At 39.0% G+C, this 20888-nt stretch overlaps 4 protein-coding genes across 12 annotated transcripts; 2 read left to right on the top strand and 2 right to left on the bottom strand.

Moving 5' to 3' along the window:
- Window positions 1–320: 320 nt before the first annotated feature.
- Window positions 321–2617, top strand: LOC139191390 (uncharacterized). Its single transcript, XM_070812215.1, has 3 exons — window positions 321–616; window positions 715–786; window positions 833–2617. Exon 3 carries the CDS (start codon window positions 880–882, stop codon window positions 2335–2337), a length of 1458 nt encoding a protein of 485 aa, XP_070668316.1. The 5' UTR covers window positions 321–616; window positions 715–786; window positions 833–879; the 3' UTR covers window positions 2338–2617.
- A 1184-nt stretch (window positions 2618–3801) lies between these two features.
- On the bottom strand, window positions 3802–9462 carry LOC103455658 (putative 3,4-dihydroxy-2-butanone kinase). The gene is made up of 19 exons (XM_070812212.1): window positions 9187–9462; window positions 8913–8986; window positions 8733–8796; window positions 8177–8289; window positions 8022–8069; window positions 7634–7705; window positions 7442–7531; window positions 6961–7134; window positions 6616–6699; window positions 6435–6490; window positions 6193–6323; window positions 6016–6108; window positions 5724–5788; window positions 5508–5651; window positions 5340–5380; window positions 4905–4988; window positions 4617–4803; window positions 4439–4534; window positions 3802–4310 (listed from the first exon to the last, which is right to left on the bottom strand). Exons 1-19 carry the CDS (start codon window positions 9224–9226, stop codon window positions 4182–4184), a joined length of 1785 nt encoding a protein of 594 aa, XP_070668313.1. The 5' UTR covers window positions 9227–9462; the 3' UTR covers window positions 3802–4181.
- LOC103455655 (uncharacterized) lies at window positions 9411–17968 on the top strand. 9 transcript variants are annotated; one of them, XR_011575434.1, is made up of 9 exons: window positions 9411–9678; window positions 9754–9856; window positions 10193–10272; window positions 10399–10725; window positions 10901–10967; window positions 11501–11543; window positions 11627–11711; window positions 11935–12014; window positions 17667–17968. XR_011575434.1 is itself a non-coding variant. In XM_070812213.1 (8 exons), exons 1-8 carry the CDS (start codon window positions 9604–9606, stop codon window positions 11962–11964), a joined length of 810 nt encoding a protein of 269 aa, XP_070668314.1. In that variant the 5' UTR covers window positions 9411–9603; the 3' UTR covers window positions 11965–12449. The 9 variants fall into 9 exon arrangements, 2 of the variants coding, with proteins under 2 accessions (XP_070668314.1, XP_070668315.1); XR_011575436.1 differs by having other exon boundaries at window positions 10901–10977; window positions 11643–11711; XR_011575433.1 differs by lacking the exon at window positions 17667–17968 and adding an exon at window positions 12105–12449.
- Window positions 17969–18130: 162 nt separating this feature from the next.
- On the bottom strand, window positions 18131–20613 carry LOC103424617 (type IV inositol polyphosphate 5-phosphatase 9-like). Its single transcript, XM_008362707.4, has 8 exons — window positions 20479–20613; window positions 20120–20372; window positions 19866–19982; window positions 19429–19732; window positions 19095–19279; window positions 18872–18980; window positions 18504–18652; window positions 18131–18418 (listed from the first exon to the last, which is right to left on the bottom strand). The coding sequence occupies exons 2-8, from the start codon at window positions 20278–20280 to the stop codon at window positions 18271–18273; spliced, it is 1173 nt and encodes a 390-aa protein (XP_008360929.2). The 5' UTR covers window positions 20281–20372; window positions 20479–20613; the 3' UTR covers window positions 18131–18270.
- Between the last annotated feature and the right edge of the window lie 275 nt (window positions 20614–20888).

Here is a 20888-nt window from a genome sequence, read left to right as displayed (position 1 = left end):
TGTTTTAAAAACACTTTGAAACAGGAATGTGAGATACAAAACTAGTGCAACAAACCAAAAAGTTCGCGTTGCTTTGTGAATTTTAGACAGACATAATTCACAAGAAACCATACAAAAGTGCATCATTTGAAACGATAGTTTACAACGATATGCTTAAGAGTAAGACTGATAGTCTGCAAATTATTCTGAATGCTACCAAGAACTGAAATATACATTTTTTTTCCCCCAAAAGGTTTATTAAATTTTGCATTTTAGTCCCCTATCCTCATCCAATCAAAATCTCCTTTTCAGATTTTGTAAACCCCTCCTATCATTGCTTGCCACGTGGCAAGCACTCACCTATCTCTCTCTTGTCTCCGAATCAACTCTCATTAATCTCTCTCTCAGCTAACTCTCATCTCTCTCTCGCACTCTCTCGCCGATCGAACCCACACCCACACACCGAGGTACCAGAGCCACCCCGACGACGGCGCATCAGCAGCACCACCCTCGTGAATCTCTCCTCCCTCTCCCTCCGTCTCTGTGGAACTTCGGGGCACCCAAATCCAGGTCCGGCGAGCTCACGGACCTCAAGCTAGAACCCGGCCATCTCCGGCCGTTTGACGGCGAACCTCAGGTAACAATCTCTTCCCCTCACCTTGCACTTCGTTTCTGCACCTAGATCGTAGGCTGGGATGGCGTTTTGACAGCCGGCGGCAATTTTATTCTGTACAGTTAGGTGTGGGCTTTATAAATAAGATAACAGCTGAAGAAGAGAAGATGAAGAAATTAAGAGAGAGAGAGAGAGAGAGAGAGAGAGAGAGAGAGAGAGAGAGAGAGAGAGAGAGAGAGATTATCCCAATTAAATTAAATTAAAATTGAGAGAGAAGGGAGAAAGATATGTTTGCAAATAACATGGCAACCATACAACCAAGGTCTTTTGCGCTGAAATCAAACGACAACCAAAAGTACTTGCGCTACATACATGAAAGAATCGAGAATCTTGATGGGCTTGTCCAACTCTCCGAACACAATGTTCAGAGCGAGTACGCAAAGTTCCAAATGGAGCCGGCAGACAGCGGTAATGGAGGACTCGTGCATATCAAATGCTGTTTCAACAACAGGTACTTGAGAAGGGCGAACCACCGGCAGTATTGGATTGTTGCTGGGGCTTCCGAGCGAGAGGAAGATACAAGTCAGTGGTCCTGCACATTGTTCAAGCCTGACTTTGTCCATTCAGACCAGGAGGCAGTCATCCGATTGATCCACGTGCAACTCAGGCACTATGTAACGTCATACACTGTAAACGACTTCAATCAGTGCCTCTTCGCAGGGTTTCCAACCCCCAACCCCGGCAACGCCATTGATGTGTACACAGTCGTCGACTTGGAGCCGCTTCTGCTACCAAGGTCTTTTGCGCTGAAATCAAACGACAACAAAAAATACTTGCGCTACATACATCGAAGAGTCGAGAATCTTGCTGGGCTTGTCCAACTCTCCGAAGAGAATGTTAAGAGCGAGTACGCAAAGTTCCAAACGGAGCCGGCAGACAGCGGTAACGGAGGACTCGTGCATATCAAATGCTGTTTCAACAACAGGTACTTGAGAAGGGCGAACCGCCGGCAGTATTGGATTGTAGCTGGGGCTTCCGAGCCAGAGGAAGATACAAGTCAGTGGTCCTGCACATTGTTCGAGCCTGAGGTTGTCCATTCAGACAAGGAGGCAGTCATCCGATTGATCCACGTGCAACTCAGGCACTATGTATCGTCATTCACTGTAAACGACTTCAATCAGTGCCTCTTCGCAGGGACAAAAAACCCCAAACCCGGCAACGCCATGGATATGTACACAGTCGTCGACTTGGAACCGCCTCTACTACCTAGCCCTTTTGTGCTGAAATCAAACAACAACGACATGTACTTGCGCTACATGCCTGATCAAGAAAACAACATTCATCAGATTCTTCGGTTCTCCGCACAGGATCGTACAAGCGAGCACGCACAGTTCCAAGTGGAGCGGGCAAACGGTAGGGACCACCAAACTAAACACTACGTTCATATCAAATGCTTGTACAACGGAAAATACTTGAGAAGGATGGACAAATACAAGCTATTGATCCTTGCTGCGGCTGAAAATCGAGACGAAAACACAGAAAGATGGACTTGCACATTGTTCAAGCCTCAAAGTGTCGGACCAACCGGAAACAACCGCAACAACGTGCTCTGCCGACTACGCCATGTCGCAACTGGCCTCTATACAAAACCATTTGTTGACAACAGATCAGAATTACGCCTGGGCGATGAAGTCCCTGACCCCTACGGAGTTGATGTCTACACAGCCATTTGCACATTTACATGATGCGATCGTGTGATGTTTTTTGGCAGTTTCTCTAGAAATATTCACCAGACTTCACTCGTTCTATCTCAGTCACCTATGGCTTTAAAAAGTTTGTTGCATGAGCTAAATATAATAGTGTAATTTTGATTTCGTTTTTAGTTTTTATTTACTTCACTGTAATATGTGTGTGCTAGTAGATCTGTGAACGGATCGGGTTTATTGGGTTTGGATCAAGTTCGAATCCGACCTGTTAAACTAACGGGTCATCCGTTTTACCCGTTAACAACTATTATTATTATTATTTTTTTTTTGCATAGAGTTTATATTTTGTTGTTAAGACTTTACTAAAATTACTAAAACATCATCAACTAACGGGTGTTAACGGGTTGATCCAAGATGACCCGTTATTTAACGGATTCACCCGTTAAGCATCCATTCAAATACTAATATTAATAGGTCGGGTCGGATTCAAAATGCCAGGTCTATCTATAGCTGTTAAAATTAATGTATGTATTTAGTAGTGGGTTTAGTAACCGAAGCTAGTCCTGTAACATATCAAATGGTTGTTTCGGATAACACATGCACTGCCATGTCAAAAAGTTTGTAAACAATTCCAATTACATATCCAAACCACAGACAGAAGGAGCAAACCAAAATTTAATCAAACGAACTGAAACATAATGATACTAATGCTTCTAAAGATTTTGGCCAAACGTGGACTGCCGCTTGATCTCTCGTTGACGAATGAGATTTTCGACCAAAATTTAGGATCCATTGAGATTCAAGTCTTGGAATTAATCCATTTGTCAATTACTTGTTAGAATTTTGGAGTCTGATCCGACGGTTGAGATCGCACCTCCGCTGATTTTTGTACGGCCATGTGAATGCGACCCCACCGCTACTCGCTTGCACTGTTGCACAGCGTACCGGCGTGGATATCTAGGGCGGGGGCCCACTGGTTCGGTGTGTCCATGTCTGGCCTGCTTTTTTTCTGTTGACCCAAGGAGCTAAATGCTCATGTGCTAGTCCTCATTTCCCCTCCTCGTGAGTACCAAATGTTTGATTCCCCCTTGTAACAAGCGCTTTTGTTGAAAGTGCTGCTTGAAAAAGCAATTAAACTAAGCTTTCTTTTTTTTTTTTTGGACGAAACGCACTTTTAAGTAAGGTTGGTTTGGAAGGACAATAGGGTTTAGGGTCCGATTTGGGATATTGTTGCTCAAGAAAAGCACTTCTAAACATGTTGAAATTTGTATTCAAACGTGCTTTCCATAAAAACATCTTGAACAGCTTATCGAAGAAGCGTCCAAACATGTGCTTCTTCGAAAAGCACTTGTCTAATTGCAAAAAGCACTTGCAATATCTTTTTCTTCCAAAAACAATCTAAAACATGCTTTGATACATTCTACCAGACATTAGCAGGGTTCCACTAATGTTTGGTTCTCTAGAAACACTTTTACTTCGAAACAAGAAGGTGAGATACAAAACTAGTGCAACAAACCAAAAATTTCGCATTGCTTTGTGAATTTGTGCAGACAGACATAATTCACAAGAAACCATACAAAAGTGCATCATTTGAAACGATAGTTTACAACGATATGCTTGGACTGATAGTCTGCAAATTATTCTGAATGCTTGGACTGATAGAACTGAAATATACATTTTTTTTTCTAAAGGTCTCAAGACATTGTATGTATATATCGATGAAACTCTCTCGCTTTCTCAGCTTTACGCACAAAAAGCACAAGCGGAAAGCTCATATTGTTAGTAGTGCAAAAAGTATGAACAAAAATGATGAGTTGCTGGGTTGTATCTGCAAGTTAAAAAAAGTGGCAGAAATGCAACTAGAGCTAATGCATTGCTCTTGTCTATGGAGGAGTCTGGTTTTTGTACTTGACAGCAAAGGCTGCTGCTCCGTACCACGACGCTACAGCCATCGCACCTGGGTCTGGAACTGAAGCCAGTATATCTCCAGAGATATAACTTGAACGACCAGCCTGCATAAAACACCACGGCAGAATCAGATCCCCATAAATACAAAACGGCCGAGGAGGATATGATATCATTGTAATTAGGATTCTACGGGTGAAAAAAAGAAGAAGATAGAAACGAATTAGTCGGACACCTGTGCCTGCATGTTCTTAGTCGACTCAGCTCCATCTAATGCCGCTTCAGATGAGAGTAGAAAAGCAGTCACAGGATCATCACCAGCCTTTAACCTCTGTTTTCAAAAACAGATAAACTGTAAGTACAAAAATATGAGCCCACAAAAACAAAGCAGAAGTAACTGATAATTATCTGACCTCCTGAAGAACCGTAGATGCTGGAATAAGGGCATCTAACATTGTCCGGTAACCAGCACTAGCCCCACCATATTTACTCACTGCAGCAATGGAAGCTTCAAGCGCTTCAGCCCAATTCTTTGAGGTGACAACTGATTGGGTGCTTGCTTTCAATTGAGCGTAGGCTGCCTTACAAAATATATCATACCTGTTTCAAGAATAGAGATGTAAAAATTCATGTCAGGGTAAATGCAGGGAAACTTCAAAAATTCTGTCTAACTTTATCGAAGAAAAGGGGAAGTTGAATACAGGATCCCACTTGTGCCCCCCATAACTCTTCTGATTGATGATCCAATTTCGTTGACTGTTTCGGTTGCATCATTCAGAGGATAACTGCAATACAATAATAAATATAAGACCTTTTATTATTACCGTTGAATTGTCGAAATGCCTGTGAAAAACCATTTTAAGTTGTTTTCTATTGAAAGAAGATGATAACCACTTAAAAAGATTTTTCATAAGCATATCAATAATCGAATAAAGAGGTCGCACTTGGTGCGATGGCAAGTGCCTTCGCCCATGAGTGGTAGGTCTCGAGTTCGAGACTTGGGAGCAGCCTCTCCATAAATGGGGGTAAGGCTAGCCGACATTCACCTCTCTCAGACCCTGCGTAAAGCGGGAGCCTTGTGCACTGGGTACGATATCAATAATCGAATAAGAAAGAAAACTGAAAATCAAATGTACTTTTTCATGTCTTCCAAAACTGCTGTTGCACCTCTATACATCTGCAATCGAAAACATAAGATGTAACACGTTAAATGATTTGAGCAGGAAATGACAAGAGAATTAGGAGCCAGATTTAGCACGCATCATATCATCAAGAAGTAAATAGAGATCAAGGCTAGGACTTACTGTTGACCCACAGTCACCATCACCTACTTTGCCATCCCAATCATTCAAATTGTCCTTAAGTTTTTTAATTGCATTTGCAGCTGCTTCAATGGCCACCTCAAGAATCTGGCCTTGTTCGTTAAGTTGTGCTGGCCGACCTAATGGCTATTGAAAGCGTACAAAGTCAAACAATATGATTGTACATGCCTAACTGTACAAACAAAGGTTTGAACATACCTCATCAGACTTTGTTGAACGAGATGGAGGTAATGGAACAGGAATCTTTGCAGGTGGGTGATTGCCTGCAAGGGACAACCACTGAGTTCAACATACCAAATTTGACGAAACTTTTAGTTTTTGATAAGTAAATATGTTATTAAAGAAGTGTAGTATGTATTAACTGTATTTTAAGACAGCAGAAATATGACTTGTTCATGAAACCAATGTCACTAGACTTTCACGAAAGCAATTTCTATTCACAAAGAAATACAAACACAAGAAGATGCGTTCAAACACCATAATCAAATACCATCAACACCAACAGGCCAATATGGCGCCTTTGTTGCAGCATCCAGACGTTGCAAAATAGTTTGATCAGCCTTCATGATAGAAATAGAAAAACCTGAAGAAACATAATATTAAGAATGTTTAAATTATTAATATAACTAATTAACTCTTGTCATGTGGCAGAGCCTAGAGGACAAACCTGCCATGTCAAGAGAAGTCATAAACGACCCAGTATACACTCTATCCACTGCCAATCCATGTTCCAGCTGCAACTTAGGCACTGCTTTACCAGATGCAATCATCAGTTCCATTCCTGGAGTCGCACCTAACCTGCCACAAGGGAAAAAAGCACAAGATTACAAATATGTTCTCTTGGCACAGAATAAAAATCCCCATAATTGGAATATTCATTGAACATGTAAAGTAAAATCTCCCACGTACCCGTTTACCATAAGCACCACTCTACTACCCCGAGTAATTGGAACATAATTAGTTTCCTGCAAAGATTAGTAATTAAATCTTTTACAAATTTGGAGCTTAATTCAATAGTTTGTAGGGAAAAAACACAAAATGTAACGTAGTTAAAATGCTAAGTTCATAATAAGAAAGTATCAAGCTATACTGGAGACAATATCTGCTTAAGAACGTGAGAAACTATAACATCCACCGGTTGAAGATCAGCTACAGCAGCACCAGGTTCTCCATGCTGTAAAAGTAATCAAGTTTTAGTCAGTCTGTCAGAGTATTTAAAAAGTAAATATAAGTACCAGGCCATATGTGCAAAAAGCTGGAAATTACAACACAAAACAATCAAATGAGGATATGGTTGGAAGAATTTAAGCAGATAAAATGAGTTCCAATTTATGGTATGCAAACCAGAGATAAGAGTCGGTGTTTTAACATGATTAGAAAACTAGAGCTTGACCTTTTAATTTATAATCAAGGTCGCTTATAGAAAGTAACTTACAATTCCAAGACCAAGTTCCATCTTTCCTGGACCCAAACGGTCTGGTGTAACCTGACCAGGCAATGTGCAAACAGATAGTGCAACGCCCATTGTTCCAACCATTTCAGATGCTCGTCTTGCTTCTGCGGCAACATCCGCAAGTGAAAGGCCAGCAGCAGCAGCAGCTCCAGCAATCTATGTCACAGAGATCACAGATTTCAATTAACCATTTAATCAAAATAATGGAAAATACTGATACTATTAACAGTTGGTACTATGGACCATGTTTTAATTAGGATGTGAAGACATGGGTGAAAAGGCTTCCAACCCTTCAAACACAAAACACTCCATTTCTAACATCCTTCATAATAACCCCGCATGCATACATGAAATGACAAATATCTAACACAAAGACAATGTTTAACTGGCTGGATACAATAGTTAATGAAAGTACTTATAAATGGAAAGTGTTGAGACAAAAAAGAAGAGAGAGGGAGAGAACCTTATGAACAAGAATGGTCCCGGCCAAACCCCTTCGACCAACTATTCCTCGAGTCGGGGGTAATGCACAATCATCTCCAACAATTACAGTCTGCACCATTAAACGGCAGTCTCATTGTTTTCATTTAATCTAACCATGCTTCAGAGGGTTTAAACTGAAAATATATAAGGAAATATGCAAATTAATGTATACCTCTACTTTATAACCTTCTGATTTTGCTTGCTCTGCAGCTAAACCAAAATTTAAACGGTCCCCAGTATAATTCTGTCAACAACCAGATAGCAATATCCATATATCAGGGATAATATATGTGAATATACAAAGAAAAGAAAGAAAAAAAAGCCACATTCCCGAAATCACTGATTTCCACCATATATGTTCACGAGGCTGGGAAGCAATTCCAGAATTTAATATGTATTAAGGTGCAATTTTCCATTTTCTATTGTTGTTATATTTTGTTTGTACTTGTTATCAGTAATGGTCTTTCAGAATGCTCCAAAACTTTTGCCATAGCTGTCATTTAGCATCCCGACTATACACAGAACAACCCAACAAACAAACTTCAAAGTAGAAATTATACCGTGACAATAAGAAGACAACCCGAAGGACCAGTCACAGCTCGGATGCCCTAAAGTACAATTATATCAGATCAGAGTCGCCTCATGTAACAAAGTACATAAATCAATAGGGTGTGTTCCCTTCCAATTAAAAGCACTAAATTGCAGGAGACCATACTGCTAGAATTGAATCAACTTGTGGTGAGGCAAAAACATCCCCGCAAATAGCTGCAGTTAGCATGCCTTCTCCCACAAATCCAGATTGTGCAGGCTCATGCCCACTTCCACCTCCTGTATCATCAATTTATTTGAATCAGAAAGCCCCAATATGTTACATAGTTTACAATTCCATTAACTCCAAAATCTTTAATTGGCATCCACTCGGTACTCGGTAGACGGATTCTAGTGATAGCTACAATCTACTTCAACTTCATCAAAGCACCTATAGATTATACTATTTGATAAGTAATACACTTCCAATTCTCTACTTCAGCAATGCACTAATTTTCTTAGGTTTTAAATAGGCAGGTTTGACACACAATGTAGTTGAAGTACCTATTGATTGGACTAGTTGATAAAGTCCACGATGCACACTGTCCGACACTAATCTAAAAAGTTTCTATCTTGAAGTGAAAACAGTGTCTCTTCTGAATTCTAATACCGTAAACAAATTGCAATGCAGGCTTCCATGGACCATAGCAATCAATAAAAATGTAAAATGCCGGGTATCGAACCTGATATAATCGCAACTTTGTCATACGTCCCACCGGAAACATCAGCACGCAACACAACCTTCACCTGCAATCCCCATATACGAAATTTCGGAACTCAAATTAATTATATTTACACATAAAGCTACGGCATCGACAAATTAACACAACGAACAGAACAGAAGGAAAAAAAAAAAAAAAGACCTGAGGAAAACCATCCAAGTACTGCAGCCCAGGATACGTTTCGACAAGCCCCTCGATGAACTCAACCACCACATCTGCAACCACCAATACCAAAAATCCACAACTCTCTCAGTGAAAAAAGGATTCAAATTTTCTTCACATTTCATCTGATTTAACTCGGAAAGTACTAAAAAAAATTTAAAAAAAAAAGAAAATTGATCAAGCGGTAATCACAAGGAAGAGCAGAGAATGATCGGAGAAGAAAATGCAAGAGCGAGGGGGCGAACTTGCGTACCGTTAGGGTCGTTGATGAGCTTCTTGCCTTGAAAAGCCATGGCGATGAATTGAGGGAGGAGGATTAAACCCTACCTATGTATCAGTGGTTTGCATGAACAGAAGAGAGAGAGAGAGAGAAGAGGGGTGGTCGCTTGTCCGAGCAAGAAGTTTCGTTGCTTTGTAGTTCCCATTTTGCCCTTCCTTCTACTAGAAAATTCCTATCTGCCACTCAAAGTTTTATCCACTTTAAGCATTAATTAATCTCTGAATTTCGGATCTTGTTCCACTTTATTCCGCCACTTTAGTTGTGTGGGAAGAAAAAAGCTTTAAACTTGAGAAAATTAATATCCAGCAAAAATAAACTTTAAATTTAATAGAAAAATAAAAAGTTGTCAGCTTGATTTGGCAGAGTCCCGAACGGACAGAGTGAAGAGCGATGATTGGAGCGCCAATGGAGACGAAGGGGATCAATGCTAACGGAGAAAGCAAGGCCAAGCCGAGCCGCAAAGAGGTAGAATCGCACTCTTCCCCTACACTTTGAAGCAATCGCAGCCGTTAATTGTACACGTTTGTTTTGGATTTCCAGATAATCGAGAAGAAGAAGGCCATGGATGCACTGTTGAAAGCAGCTTCTTCCGAAAAAGACCATCTTTCTGCTTTCCCTGCCTTTCGCCGTTACCAAGCAAACGGTACTTTTAATCTCACAGCTTATCTGTTTTGCCAGTTTTTTCACAATTCGTTTTGAAGATTTTGTTAATTTGCTGCAGTACCTCCCATTTTTCTGGGAATTGAAACGGAACCCTGTTGCGATTTCATGTTTTTTATGCTTCTGGCAACATTTCCTTTTCGGGTTTTTCGATTTTTGTATGAAAGTGGTGAGCTTGTGGTCGTCTCAGTGGTAGATGGTTAGGAAGTTTCTTGGTGATAATGCAGTCAGTCTTGCTTTGTTTCAAGTTTAAATCCCTCACGATTTTATTTGGAAGACAAAATTTCCTGCAATGCTTAATGCTATATTGGATGTTTAGGCCTGTCTGCATTGTTGGAATCAGGACGAGGGGACAAGCTTTCGTCTACCCTAAAGCATTACATACAAAATCTTCTTAAGGTATTTGAAGTCGTCTGTCTGTTTTTTTTTCGTAACTCCACCAAATTCTGCAAGGTCCAAAATGCTCTCATTTGATTTATTTACTCTTTGCGGGCAAAAGTAATTCAAGTTTTGGGAAATGATTAGGCAAATATGGAGGGGCTTTATGGATCTGAGTGGCTGGTGGAGGAGAAGGTGAAGCGCAGGGAGATGGTTGCACCTGAAGCACGTTATATATTTGTACGCGAGGCTTCAAATGCAAGTGCTAGTGACATGTTAACAATGTCGGAGCAGGAAAGGACCTCAGCTAGTTGTGAGGAGAGGGGGCCCATGGTTGGGTTTGTACATTTTCGATTTGTCATAGAGGAAGAATTGCCTGTTCTTTATGTGTATGAATTGCAACTTGAGCCTCGCGTACAAGGGAAAGGTCTGGGGAAGTTCCTAATGCAACTAATTGAGCTAATTGCTCGCAAGGTGCTGATTATGTCCCATCTCCCATTTTAAGCATGTATTTAACAGACAGCTGAATAAAAATCTAGATGGAAGGAGAATGTCTGATGGCTTGACGAAATGATTCTTAAACCAACTTATCTGCATTCCGTGTTTATTTTCATCTTGGCAATTAATCTAGCATTTTCAATCTTTGTAGAACCACATGGGCGCTGTCGTTCTAACTGTCCAAAAGTCAAACTCGGTAGCCATGAATTTATATTTAAGTAAGATGAGGTAAACTTTTTGCTTGTATATACTACTTGAAGGACTTAAAAACAGTGAAACCTGTAAAAGAGTTTTTCATCCATGATGTGTCAGTTTCAGTTTTCTAGAGCGATGCTGCTGATAAAAGGAAGAGAATTATTTTTCACCTTCATGCTTACCAGCTTTTACATTTGGAAGAACTGTAGCGCCTATATACTTTTCTTTTCCATGTAGTATTAGTCATAACAGTTATTCAATAGCAGATTGATGAAGTGTATTACCAATAATTTGTGGATCCTAGGTGGGATGTTTTTAAGATGCATATGTTGTTCATTTTGATGCAACTATATTAGTAACCGCTGCATAAGGCCATGTTGATTGGCTGGTTTGCTGAAAAGCCGACAGACAAGTTTTATGTTGTTGAAAACATACAATTTGCTTCATTTTGAAGTTTAGTTCGTGATGATATCATGGTGCTTTGTTCAACAAATTTATAATGATGCTTTTTTATTTCCATTGCATCGAATGATCAGATTTCTTTTCCTTTCAACAGATACATCATATCAACTATATCACCATCACAAGTTGATCCATTGGTAAGGGATTATTGGCAAACTATCTACAGTGGCTGAATTACGTAGAAGAATTACCATTTTGTTCACTATGTCTTCTTATGAAGTCTATTGTTTGTGCAGATAGGGATTGAGAAGAGTTATGAAATTCTTTGCAAAGCGTTCAGTAATGAGGCTAAAGCTATCTTGGAGGTATGTGTCTGTTACAACCAGATCAGAATAAGCTCCATTTGTAATTGGATACAAGCATTTTCAAAGATATCCTGTTTTAAGCAAAAATACTCTGCATTGCATCTTATTTCTATTGGCTTTTGTGTCCATTTGCAGGATGGGTTTTTTGTACTTTGTTTCGTATATACATACGCACTATCATTCATCTATTTTTCTTCTTTTTTTTTATCATTATGAATATCAGGAACCACTTGAGAAGGTTCATCTGGCTTAACATGATGTTAAACTCAGCGCTCCACCAAGGGGCAGAATCCGGCTATTGAGGTACCAGATTATAGAGTTCCAGCAGAATGCATGAACTATAACAACTTAGTTGCTGCAATATGTTCAGTATTATTACTCTTGAACTCACAGAATCACTAGCATGCTTTTCCCCCTGCCGTACAAAACCACCGCCAATCGCACAACGTAGAAAGAAACTATTGCGTTTGGTTCTTCTGATCACAGCATAGTAATTGCAATTCTTACTCGACAATTGAGGGTATTTTCCATTAGCTAAGTTTGCTGCATGGCGGTTGTGATAACTGTCAGAATACAAAGGAGTTCTTGTTCATCATATGTGTTCTTGAGAGAGAAAGAGAGATTCGAGAGAATAGCAATCTTAGAGAGAGAAATGAATTGTATCTTGTATGTATTGAATGAATGAATTGTGTTACAATAGCTATACATATATATAGACAAGGCTATCTTAGTCACTAAGTAAGTTAACAACTTTAACTACCTAGCAACCTAATCTACGTACACTTGTCAATATCTGAAACATCTAATACATCTTTACATCCCCCGCAATCTCATGTTTGATCGAACTAAGCATGAGATTGGAACAGTGAGACTGAAACAAAGGTGCAGCAAGGCCCTTGGTGAGAATATCAGCAAATTGTTCTTTGGAAGACACATGACAAACATTCAAATCTCCTTGAATCACCCTTTCCCGGACAAAATGGTAATCTATTTCAATGTGCTTCACCCGAGAATGAAAGACGGGATTAGAAGATAAAGCAATTGCTGAAATATTGTCACAGTAGATCACTGGTGCAGTGAACACAGAAACATGCAGGTCACACAATAATTGTTGAATCCAGGCCAATTTTGCAGCTGCAATAGCTAGTGCTCTATATTCTACCTCAGTCGAAGATCTTGACACGGTGTGTTGCTTCTTAGAAGCCCAAGATATTGGACTTGAACCAAAGTATACAATATGTCTGGAAGTTGATCTGCGATCATTAGTATCACCCGCCCAATCTGCATCACTGTATGCTTGCAGATGTGATTTTCCAGGTTTGAAGCTTAGAGCATAGTCTATTGTTCCACTAAGGTATCAAAGAATACGCTTGATTGCAACAACATGAAAGTCATGGGAGAATGCATAAATTGACAGCATTGATTGACAGAAAAGGCTATATCTTGCCTTGTAAAAGTCACATACTGCAAGGCCCCAACAATGCTCTTATATTGCTCTGGACTGTGATAATGAGCGCCATCATCTTTGAGGAGTCTGTGATATGGTAAGCAAGGAGTAGGACAGGGCTTGGAATCTTGCAAATCAGCTTTGTTTAACATATCCTTGATGTATTTAGACTGAGAGACAAACAGGCCACCAGATTGATAAGTAACCTGCAACCCCATAAAGTATTTCAACTGACCCAAATCTTTCATTTCAAACTCTTTGGTTAATTCCACAATAACATCATCAATCAGTATAGATGAACTGCCTGTAAGAATAATATCATCCACATAGAGTAACAACACAACCGTACCAGCAGCAATATGTTTAACAAATAATGAAGGATCTGCAAAAGATGACTTAAAACCCAAACCAGGCAAATAGCTTGTAAATTTTTCATTTCAAGCTCGGGGAGCTTGCTTCAACCCATACAATGACTTATTGAGCTTACACACATACTGAGAAGGATGAACTGCACTCTGAAATCCAGGAGGTTGAGTCATACACTTCCTCATTTAACTTACCATGCAGATTGCATTTTTTGACATCTAATTGGCGCAATGACCAATTGAATTGAGCTGCCAAAGCCAGAATCAACCTCACAATGGTTGGTTTAACAACAGGGCTGAAAGTCTCACTATAATCAATACCTTCATCTTGATTATATCCTTTGGCAACCAACCAGGCTTTGTACCGAGCTATAGAACCATCAGAGTGTGTTTTGATCCGATATACCCACTTACAGCCAACCAAATTCTTCCCAGAGGGTAGAGGAACTAGACTCCAAGTTTGTTGAGCATGAAGAGCATCTATCTCTTCTTTCATAGCTGCTTGCCACTCAGGACTTTTACACGCAAATTTGTAGGAAGTAGGTTCAGTGCCTTTTGCAGATGTCTGAACAGTTGTTGTGAACACTTTTCGTTTTGAGATTCCACTTTTGGACCTAGTTTGCATGGGGTGCAAACTAACCAAGGGAATGGGAAGAACAACAGGTAGTTGTTCTTTTTGAAAATCTGGATCAATAGGGATTTGAGACTGTGTAAAACTCTAAGATGCTGGTTCATGGGTAGATAAATCCAAAGATTCTGAGGCATTAGAGGGAAATGTTGGCAATAACTCTATGGATCTAGGAGATAGAGAATTCGAAGACTCTGAGGCTGTAGGGGATGGAGCAAGTGAAGAAGATGGTTGAGGAGGTATGACTAGGTTTTGGGAAGTGACTAAGGGTGGTAAGGACCGTGGTATATGAACAAACACTTGTGACTGAGACAAAATGTTATGAGATTGAGTGGATGAGTGCTGAGAAGTAGAAAATGGAAAATCAAATTCATCAAATAACACATGTCTGGAAACCATGATTTTGTTTGTAAGAAGATTAAGACACAAATAACCTTTGTATTGTCCTGCATATCCTAGAAACACACACTGAGTTGTTTTGGGTTGCATCTTAGTGGTATTATAGGGTTTTAAAGAGGATAGCATGCACAACCAAAGATTTTAAGATGAGAAATTTGAGGAGGTCGACCAAAAAGACATTTATATGGTGAAAACATGTGCAAGGTTTGACAGGGCACATGCATGAAACCAATACTTAGAGGGCATGGAAGCATTTTGTAGAAGGGTGATGGCAGTTTCTAAAATATATCAATGCTTTCTTTCTGCAATACCATTTTGCTCAGGGGTGTAAGGGCATGATTTTTTTATGAACTATACCCTTATCAAGTAGGAAATGTTTAAATTGATGACTGGAGTACTCACCCCCTCCATCACTTTGAAATACTTTAAGATGGGCAGAAAATTGAGTTTTCAAAAAACTGATAAAAATGAGCAAAGATATTGAACACTTCACTTTTATTAATCAATGGAAAGATCCAAGTAAACCTAGTACATTCATCCACAAATGTAACATAGTATTTGTAACCTTCAACCGAAACAGTAGATGAAGGTCCCCAAACATTACTATGTATCACCTTCAAGGGTTTTACAGTTTTATTTGCAGGGAAAACAAAAGGAAGTTTGGTAAATTTGCCCTCTAAACATGATTTACAAATAGAAGACACATGAGAAACAGGCATAGGGATATTGGAGTGTTTTAACATTGCAGATGTCACAATGTTGGAAGGATGGCCGAGCCTGTGGTGCCACAACGTTATTTTGACTTGCTGTCCAAGAAAACAGGATTGTGTGGAAGTGAATGCAGATGGTTGATGTGCTTTATTGATGAGATGTTGTGGAAGAGAGAAGGGAATGGGATATAAGCCAGCTCTACACAATCCCTGGAGAAGTATTCTCCCTGTGACCTTGTCCTGGATCCAGTAAGAAAACTCATCACATATAAATCGACATTTGTTATCCTTACAAAGTCTATAAATGGATAATAAATGTTGAGATATATGAGGAACATGCATAATTTTGTGTAATTCAAATGCATATTGAGGTGTTCTTAGTGTACTGGAACCAATATGAGATATGTTCAAACCTGAACCACTGGCTGTGGTTACGGTATCTGCACCAGAGAAGGGAGTTGCAAGATTAAGGTTTGCCAAATCAGAAGTCATGTGAGATGTTGCTCCTGTATCAGCCACCCAAAACTGGTCCGAATGTGCTGATGGTTGAAAATTTGTATACATAGCAGATAGAGTAAAAGATGGAGCCCTTCCTTAGTGTGAGAAATCGGTTCGATGATAGCACTATAAGGCAGTATGTCCAAATTTCCAACAAATTTGACACTGTGGCCTAGAAGATGGCTTAGGAGAGGATGAATGTCTCTGGAAGCAATCAACAGCAACATGTCCTCGTTTGTTACAAATTTGGCATGTTGGAATATCATAACCATGGTCAGGACATGTAGAAACATGTGGTTTTCCTGGACCAAGAATTCCTGCACTGGAATTGGAAAACCCATAATTGAATCGAGGAGTTGAATTATAGTTTTTCTACCTCTTCCTCTGCCTCTGTAGCTGAAAATGTACCCTCTATTATGATTAGAATAACCACCATTATAAGTACCAGCATTGATTGAACCATTATGACTATAGGTCTGTGATTGAGTTTGATTAGACCATTCTCCCAACATCATAGCCTTTCCTTTTCCTTTGTTCTCATTTGCCATCATTGCAGACACAAAAGATTCACTCACAGAATTATTTTCAACAACAGCTTATTCGGCTAATAGCTGAGACCTGAAATCCTTAAGTGAAATAACATTGTCTCTCCCCCTTATAACTGTTCGGAAAATATTATACTCAGCAGGCAAGCCCTTAAGTGCCAAGATTACAATGTCATCATCATCAAAGATTACTCCTGCAGCAGAGAGATGATCTCGTACATACTTGATCCTTTGAAGATATTGAGAGACAGAATCAGAGCCTTTCTTGATATTCTGCAACTCAGTTTTCAACTGAAAAATACTTGCTTTCATGACGGTGGAGAACATATCCTTCAAAGTAGTCCACATATCATGAGAAGTAAGACAACCAATGATGCAAGACATGGATGTGGGAGATAGTGTAGTAATGATCAACTGCATGAGAGCACGATCATGCATTTTCCAAATCTGAAACTCCTCAGTTTCCACACCTTCAACATCTGAATCATCTTTAAACCGAGTAGGACATGGATGAGTTCCAGCAACAAAGTCAAAAATACTATGACTTTCAAGAAGTAATCGAATCTGATAATTCCATACAAGATAATTTGTATCATCAAGCTTCACAGTAACAGAATTAGAGACATTCGTAATGAGATTCGTGATTTGAGACTGTACAATCTATAGTTGTGCAGCAGTCACCATATTTGCAAGAGTTTGAGAATTCGTGAAAAACAATCACAAAATTACGGTTTCAGAAAGAGAAATCGGACAAAAAATCACAAAGAATTCAACTTGGAGAAATCTTGTAAACTGCTGATATCAATGCAAACAGATCTTGTATGAAGCAATTAATCGAACACTTGGTGTGCACAATGAGACATATACGTCAATAAAGCAACTGCGCAGATACAACCTCACAGAGCTATAGAGAGATGAAAAACAAAGAGCAGAAATTCACACCAAAACAAAGTGATCAGGAATGCGGAAGCAAACAAAGCAGATCAGGATTGAGAAATCGTCATAACCTGGCTCTGATACCATGTCAGAATACAAAGGAGTTCTTGTTCATCATATGTGTTCTTGAGAGAGAAAGAGAGATTCGAGAGAATAGCTATCTTAGAGAGAGAAATGAATTGTATCTTGTATGTATTGAATGAATGAATTGTGTTACAATAGCTATACATATATATAGACAAGGCTATCTTAGTCACTAAGTAAGTTAACAACTTTAACTACCTAGCAACCTAATCTACGTACACTTGTCAATATCTGAAACATCTAATACATCTTTACAATCTCATTTTATGTACAAACAACCTTATTTTGTCCCTACATGCTTCTTCATTCGCTAAGTTTACTTCTCTCTTGCATTTGCTATTAGTGTCGGTGTACATTGATATGAAAACCTGCGGCGTTCGTTTTGTTGAAACTCAAATGTTGGCTAAATACCATCAACATATGCTACTCATCTGATACTATTATGGATAAGGGAGCGGTATTAGCTACGGAATTTCCTTTAAATATACACCAAGTTAAACTGTAATGGCAACTTGAGAAATGAGAATTTTATTAGTTTCCGTTTGGCTGCTTTGATTTTGTTTTAGATTTGAATCTTCTTGTGATCAAAGCGGAGTAATTGCAGTTTATGCTCAATAATGGAAGCTTGATCTCCATTTACATGAATATTTGTCATTAAAATATTCTTCGAAATCATTTGGCAAGCAAATAAGGGCTCGTTTGAATGTACTTTTAAAATGGCTGAAAGCACTTTTAGAGAAAGTGTTTTTCGGTTCCAAAAGCACTGTGTTTTCTGCAAGAAACACCAACTATGTGCTTCTTCTAGCTTTTTCATGATTTACTTGCATTTTTACTGAGGATTGGTTTCAAAAACATTTTTCACCAAAAGCGCTTTTAGTCATTTAAAAGTACATCCAAATTAGTTCTAAATACGTCCGACATAAAGCTGTGAAATCTTTTAGGAGCTCTCAGCTGTGAATTCCTTTAGGAGCTCTCAAGACCTCAGTTTCTGCCATAAAAATCGCTCGGACGGGTCTATGGTCTGATAATCTTGATTCGACTCTTTCATACTGCTTTTGCTCGAGTCCCTTCCCGAACCATAGTATTCGATCACACCTACAAAACCACCCCTTAGTACATTAATTAATATGGTTTTGCAGTCGTTTCATTGATTAATGGGCAGTTTATGATGCTTAATTACCATGCCGGAGCACGCCTTTTGTATTTTCTCTTCTGATCACAGCCAAAGTAAAGCCCCGAATTTGGGTAATATTTGTAGCTTGGAGCAAAGTTTATTAGTCCTTCATGCCAACCTTCGAATACACGTCCTTCCATGAGCTCCACCTTAAGCTTTAAAACAAAAAATAATAATTATCTATATTATTTATAAAATCTTAAACCAACAAACACTCAAGAAAGACTTTCATGAAACAAGCACTCCGATACCATGACGTCTTAATAGGCGTCCCGTGCTAATAATAATAACTCTGTCATGCAAAAGTCTTTCTACATAACATGGTATAATTTGTCTGAAACTCCAAGATGACGGTTGAAATGCGAATTAAGTACCTGATCATATTCCAACAAAAGGTTCCACTTTTGCTTCTCCACAAGATATTGCGTTGTGGCATCAGGCAAGCAGATTCTGTAGTTTAGGTCTCCAAGCCAAATTACCCTACTGCACGTATATATTACTTAGTATTCAATAGTTTTAGAAATAACAAAATAAATTAAAAATTGCTATCAAACAGCCCCTGCTGCATGCTATGCTGCTCTGCATATACATACGTACTCGTAATCAAGAATTTTTGTGGAGAAATTAGTGAAAGGTCCTGCAGGAAAGGTTGTTCGAGACAAAATCTCAGCGACGTCTGCATTTCTTCGTCTCTCATCTCCTTTCTTACCACCAGAAGCTAGATGGCTACACACAAAACAAAAGCTTGTTTCATGTAACCAAAATCTCACTGACACCGAACCCTACATATACGTATACGTGACAATATGTTAATTCACGATATATATGTATAGAAATTGTAGAAGTAAAAATTTAATTTGAATAATTGATCTAAATTCATTCATAATAAATTACGGTGAATGGATTATAATTATTACTTAATATTCTGTACCTTGTTCCCTAGGTAACCCATGATACCACAGCCAACACATGAGACACTGAGATGTCTTATGTATTGGCATAGATCACTTGAAACCCAAACAGATATAAATATTCCAACCATTTGCCTACTAATGATGCATCGGAAATCTTCTTCATCGTCTCCTCCTTCTTCTTCTTCTTCTTCTTTGTCTTCTGTAATCTTATTCTTCTTATCGTTAAGAGCAGCTCCGATCAACGAATTCCATTTCTCACAAACTTTGCGGTTTTCGGATCGCACAACATTTCCCACATTCAGTGGTACAATTTCTTGGAACCTGAAATTCGTCAATTCATTAATTCAGAACTAGTGATCGTATTGTATGAATCAATCTGCAGTGAGTGCATGGAGACTTGCACGTATGATTATATAATTACCGTATAGATGGGGAAATAAATAAGATTAATTACCCAAGGACGTAGATATTAGCTGGAGGGTTAATATTATTAGGTCGGAGCCAACCTTGTATGTCCAAATAGTACTCTGGAGGTGAAACACCTCCAACATTCCAGGAACCCGCGAAGATCCTGATCAGATCCATGCAAAAGTAGAAAACTACGCCATCATCATGTTTAACTACAAATTAATATTCAATATATGAACTAATAGCTAGTTAGGTGAGGTATTGATATATTCATTCTTAAACCTAAGTAGACCAGCTTACTGGTATGTATTTTGAGCAGTGGAAATTATGTTGGAGTTGGAGATCATATTTGCTTGGTTATTATTTGGTCTTTCCGTAGTAGCCTCCATCTCCATGGAGTCTTCTGTATTTATATCCTCCATGAAATTGTTGATGCCATATCTCGGAATCTTATCTGCCATTAATCTGGATTATAGTCTAGGGTAGTGTGACCGTCCCCCACCAAGTTTGAATAACCCTCCCAGAGAGAGAGTAGTAGTAGTCTAGATTTGACCTTCAAACAACGTAAATAACAGTTAGCGAGCCAGACAAATCATTAATTTGATCAAAGAGTAGACGTGAGTTAGGCAAGTTGGCCATATAGAATAGTGTGACCGCACCTTGTACCAAGTTCAGATCCTCCTCCCGGGAGAGTAGTTGTCTTGCTTGTTTGCCTTGCATGGAGTTAGAATGAAAGATATTATAGGACTGATATTTTGGGTAGTGGAAAGGGAATGCAACCCGCAACCCGCAACCCCTCCTGCGAATAAAAAGTGTAAAAAAATTCCATTTGCCCAATATTTGGAAGGAGATAAGCATAATTAAGGCTGGGTGGCGAAGGAGATGATGCAAGTAAGAGACCATATTTTAATGGGATTCATTCATGATTAGTGGGAGGTGCGGGATTAATTAAAAATTGGATAATTTGCTAAAGAGAAAAATATCTCGCTCTCTGTCTCATATTTATTTAGTTGCACATGGTACCGTTTTCTAATTTGTTTTTTATCTTTGTTTTTATGTGTTTTGTGTG

The sequence above is a fragment of the Malus domestica genome, chromosome 14 (genome assembly GCF_042453785.1).
Source record: "Malus domestica chromosome 14, GDT2T_hap1".
Classification (NCBI taxonomy): Eukaryota; Viridiplantae; Streptophyta; class Magnoliopsida; order Rosales; family Rosaceae; genus Malus; species Malus domestica.
This window is presented reverse-complemented; position numbering and strand designations above follow the sequence as displayed.

Excerpts from the sequence above, each read along its gene's own strand:
- LOC139191390 (XM_070812215.1), top strand. The coding sequence starts at position 880 with ATGTTTGCAAATAACATGGCAACCATACAACCAAGGTCTTTTGCGCTG.
- LOC103455658 (XM_070812212.1), bottom strand. The coding sequence starts at position 9,226 with ATGGCTTTTCAAGGCAAGAAGCTCATCAACGACCCTAACG. Across the intron at positions 7,706-8,021 it reads GTTGTCTTCTTATTGTCACG|AATTATACTGGGGACCGTTT; the intron begins GTATAATTTCTA and ends GGTTGTTGACAG. Across the intron at positions 6,700-6,960 it reads TGGAACTTGGTCTTGGAATT|CATGGAGAACCTGGTGCTGC; the intron begins GTAAGTTACTTT and ends TTACTTTTACAG.
- LOC103455655 (XM_070812213.1), top strand. The coding sequence starts at position 9,604 with ATGATTGGAGCGCCAATGGAGACGAAGGGGATCAATGCTAACGGAGAA. Across the intron at positions 9,679-9,753 it reads CCAAGCCGAGCCGCAAAGAG|ATAATCGAGAAGAAGAAGGC; the intron begins GTAGAATCGCAC and ends TTGGATTTCCAG. Across the intron at positions 10,968-11,500 it reads AGCCATGAATTTATATTTAA|ATACATCATATCAACTATAT; the intron begins GTAAGATGAGGT and ends TCCTTTCAACAG.
- LOC103424617 (XM_008362707.4), bottom strand. The coding sequence starts at position 20,280 with ATGGCAGATAAGATTCCGAGATATGGCATCAACAATTTCATGGAGGAT. Across the intron at positions 19,733-19,865 it reads GCTAATATCTACGTCCTTGG|GTTCCAAGAAATTGTACCAC; the intron begins GTAATTAATCTT and ends GACGAATTTCAG. Across the intron at positions 18,653-18,871 it reads TTTTGTTGGAATATGATCAG|CTTAAGGTGGAGCTCATGGA; the intron begins GTACTTAATTCG and ends TTTGTTTTAAAG.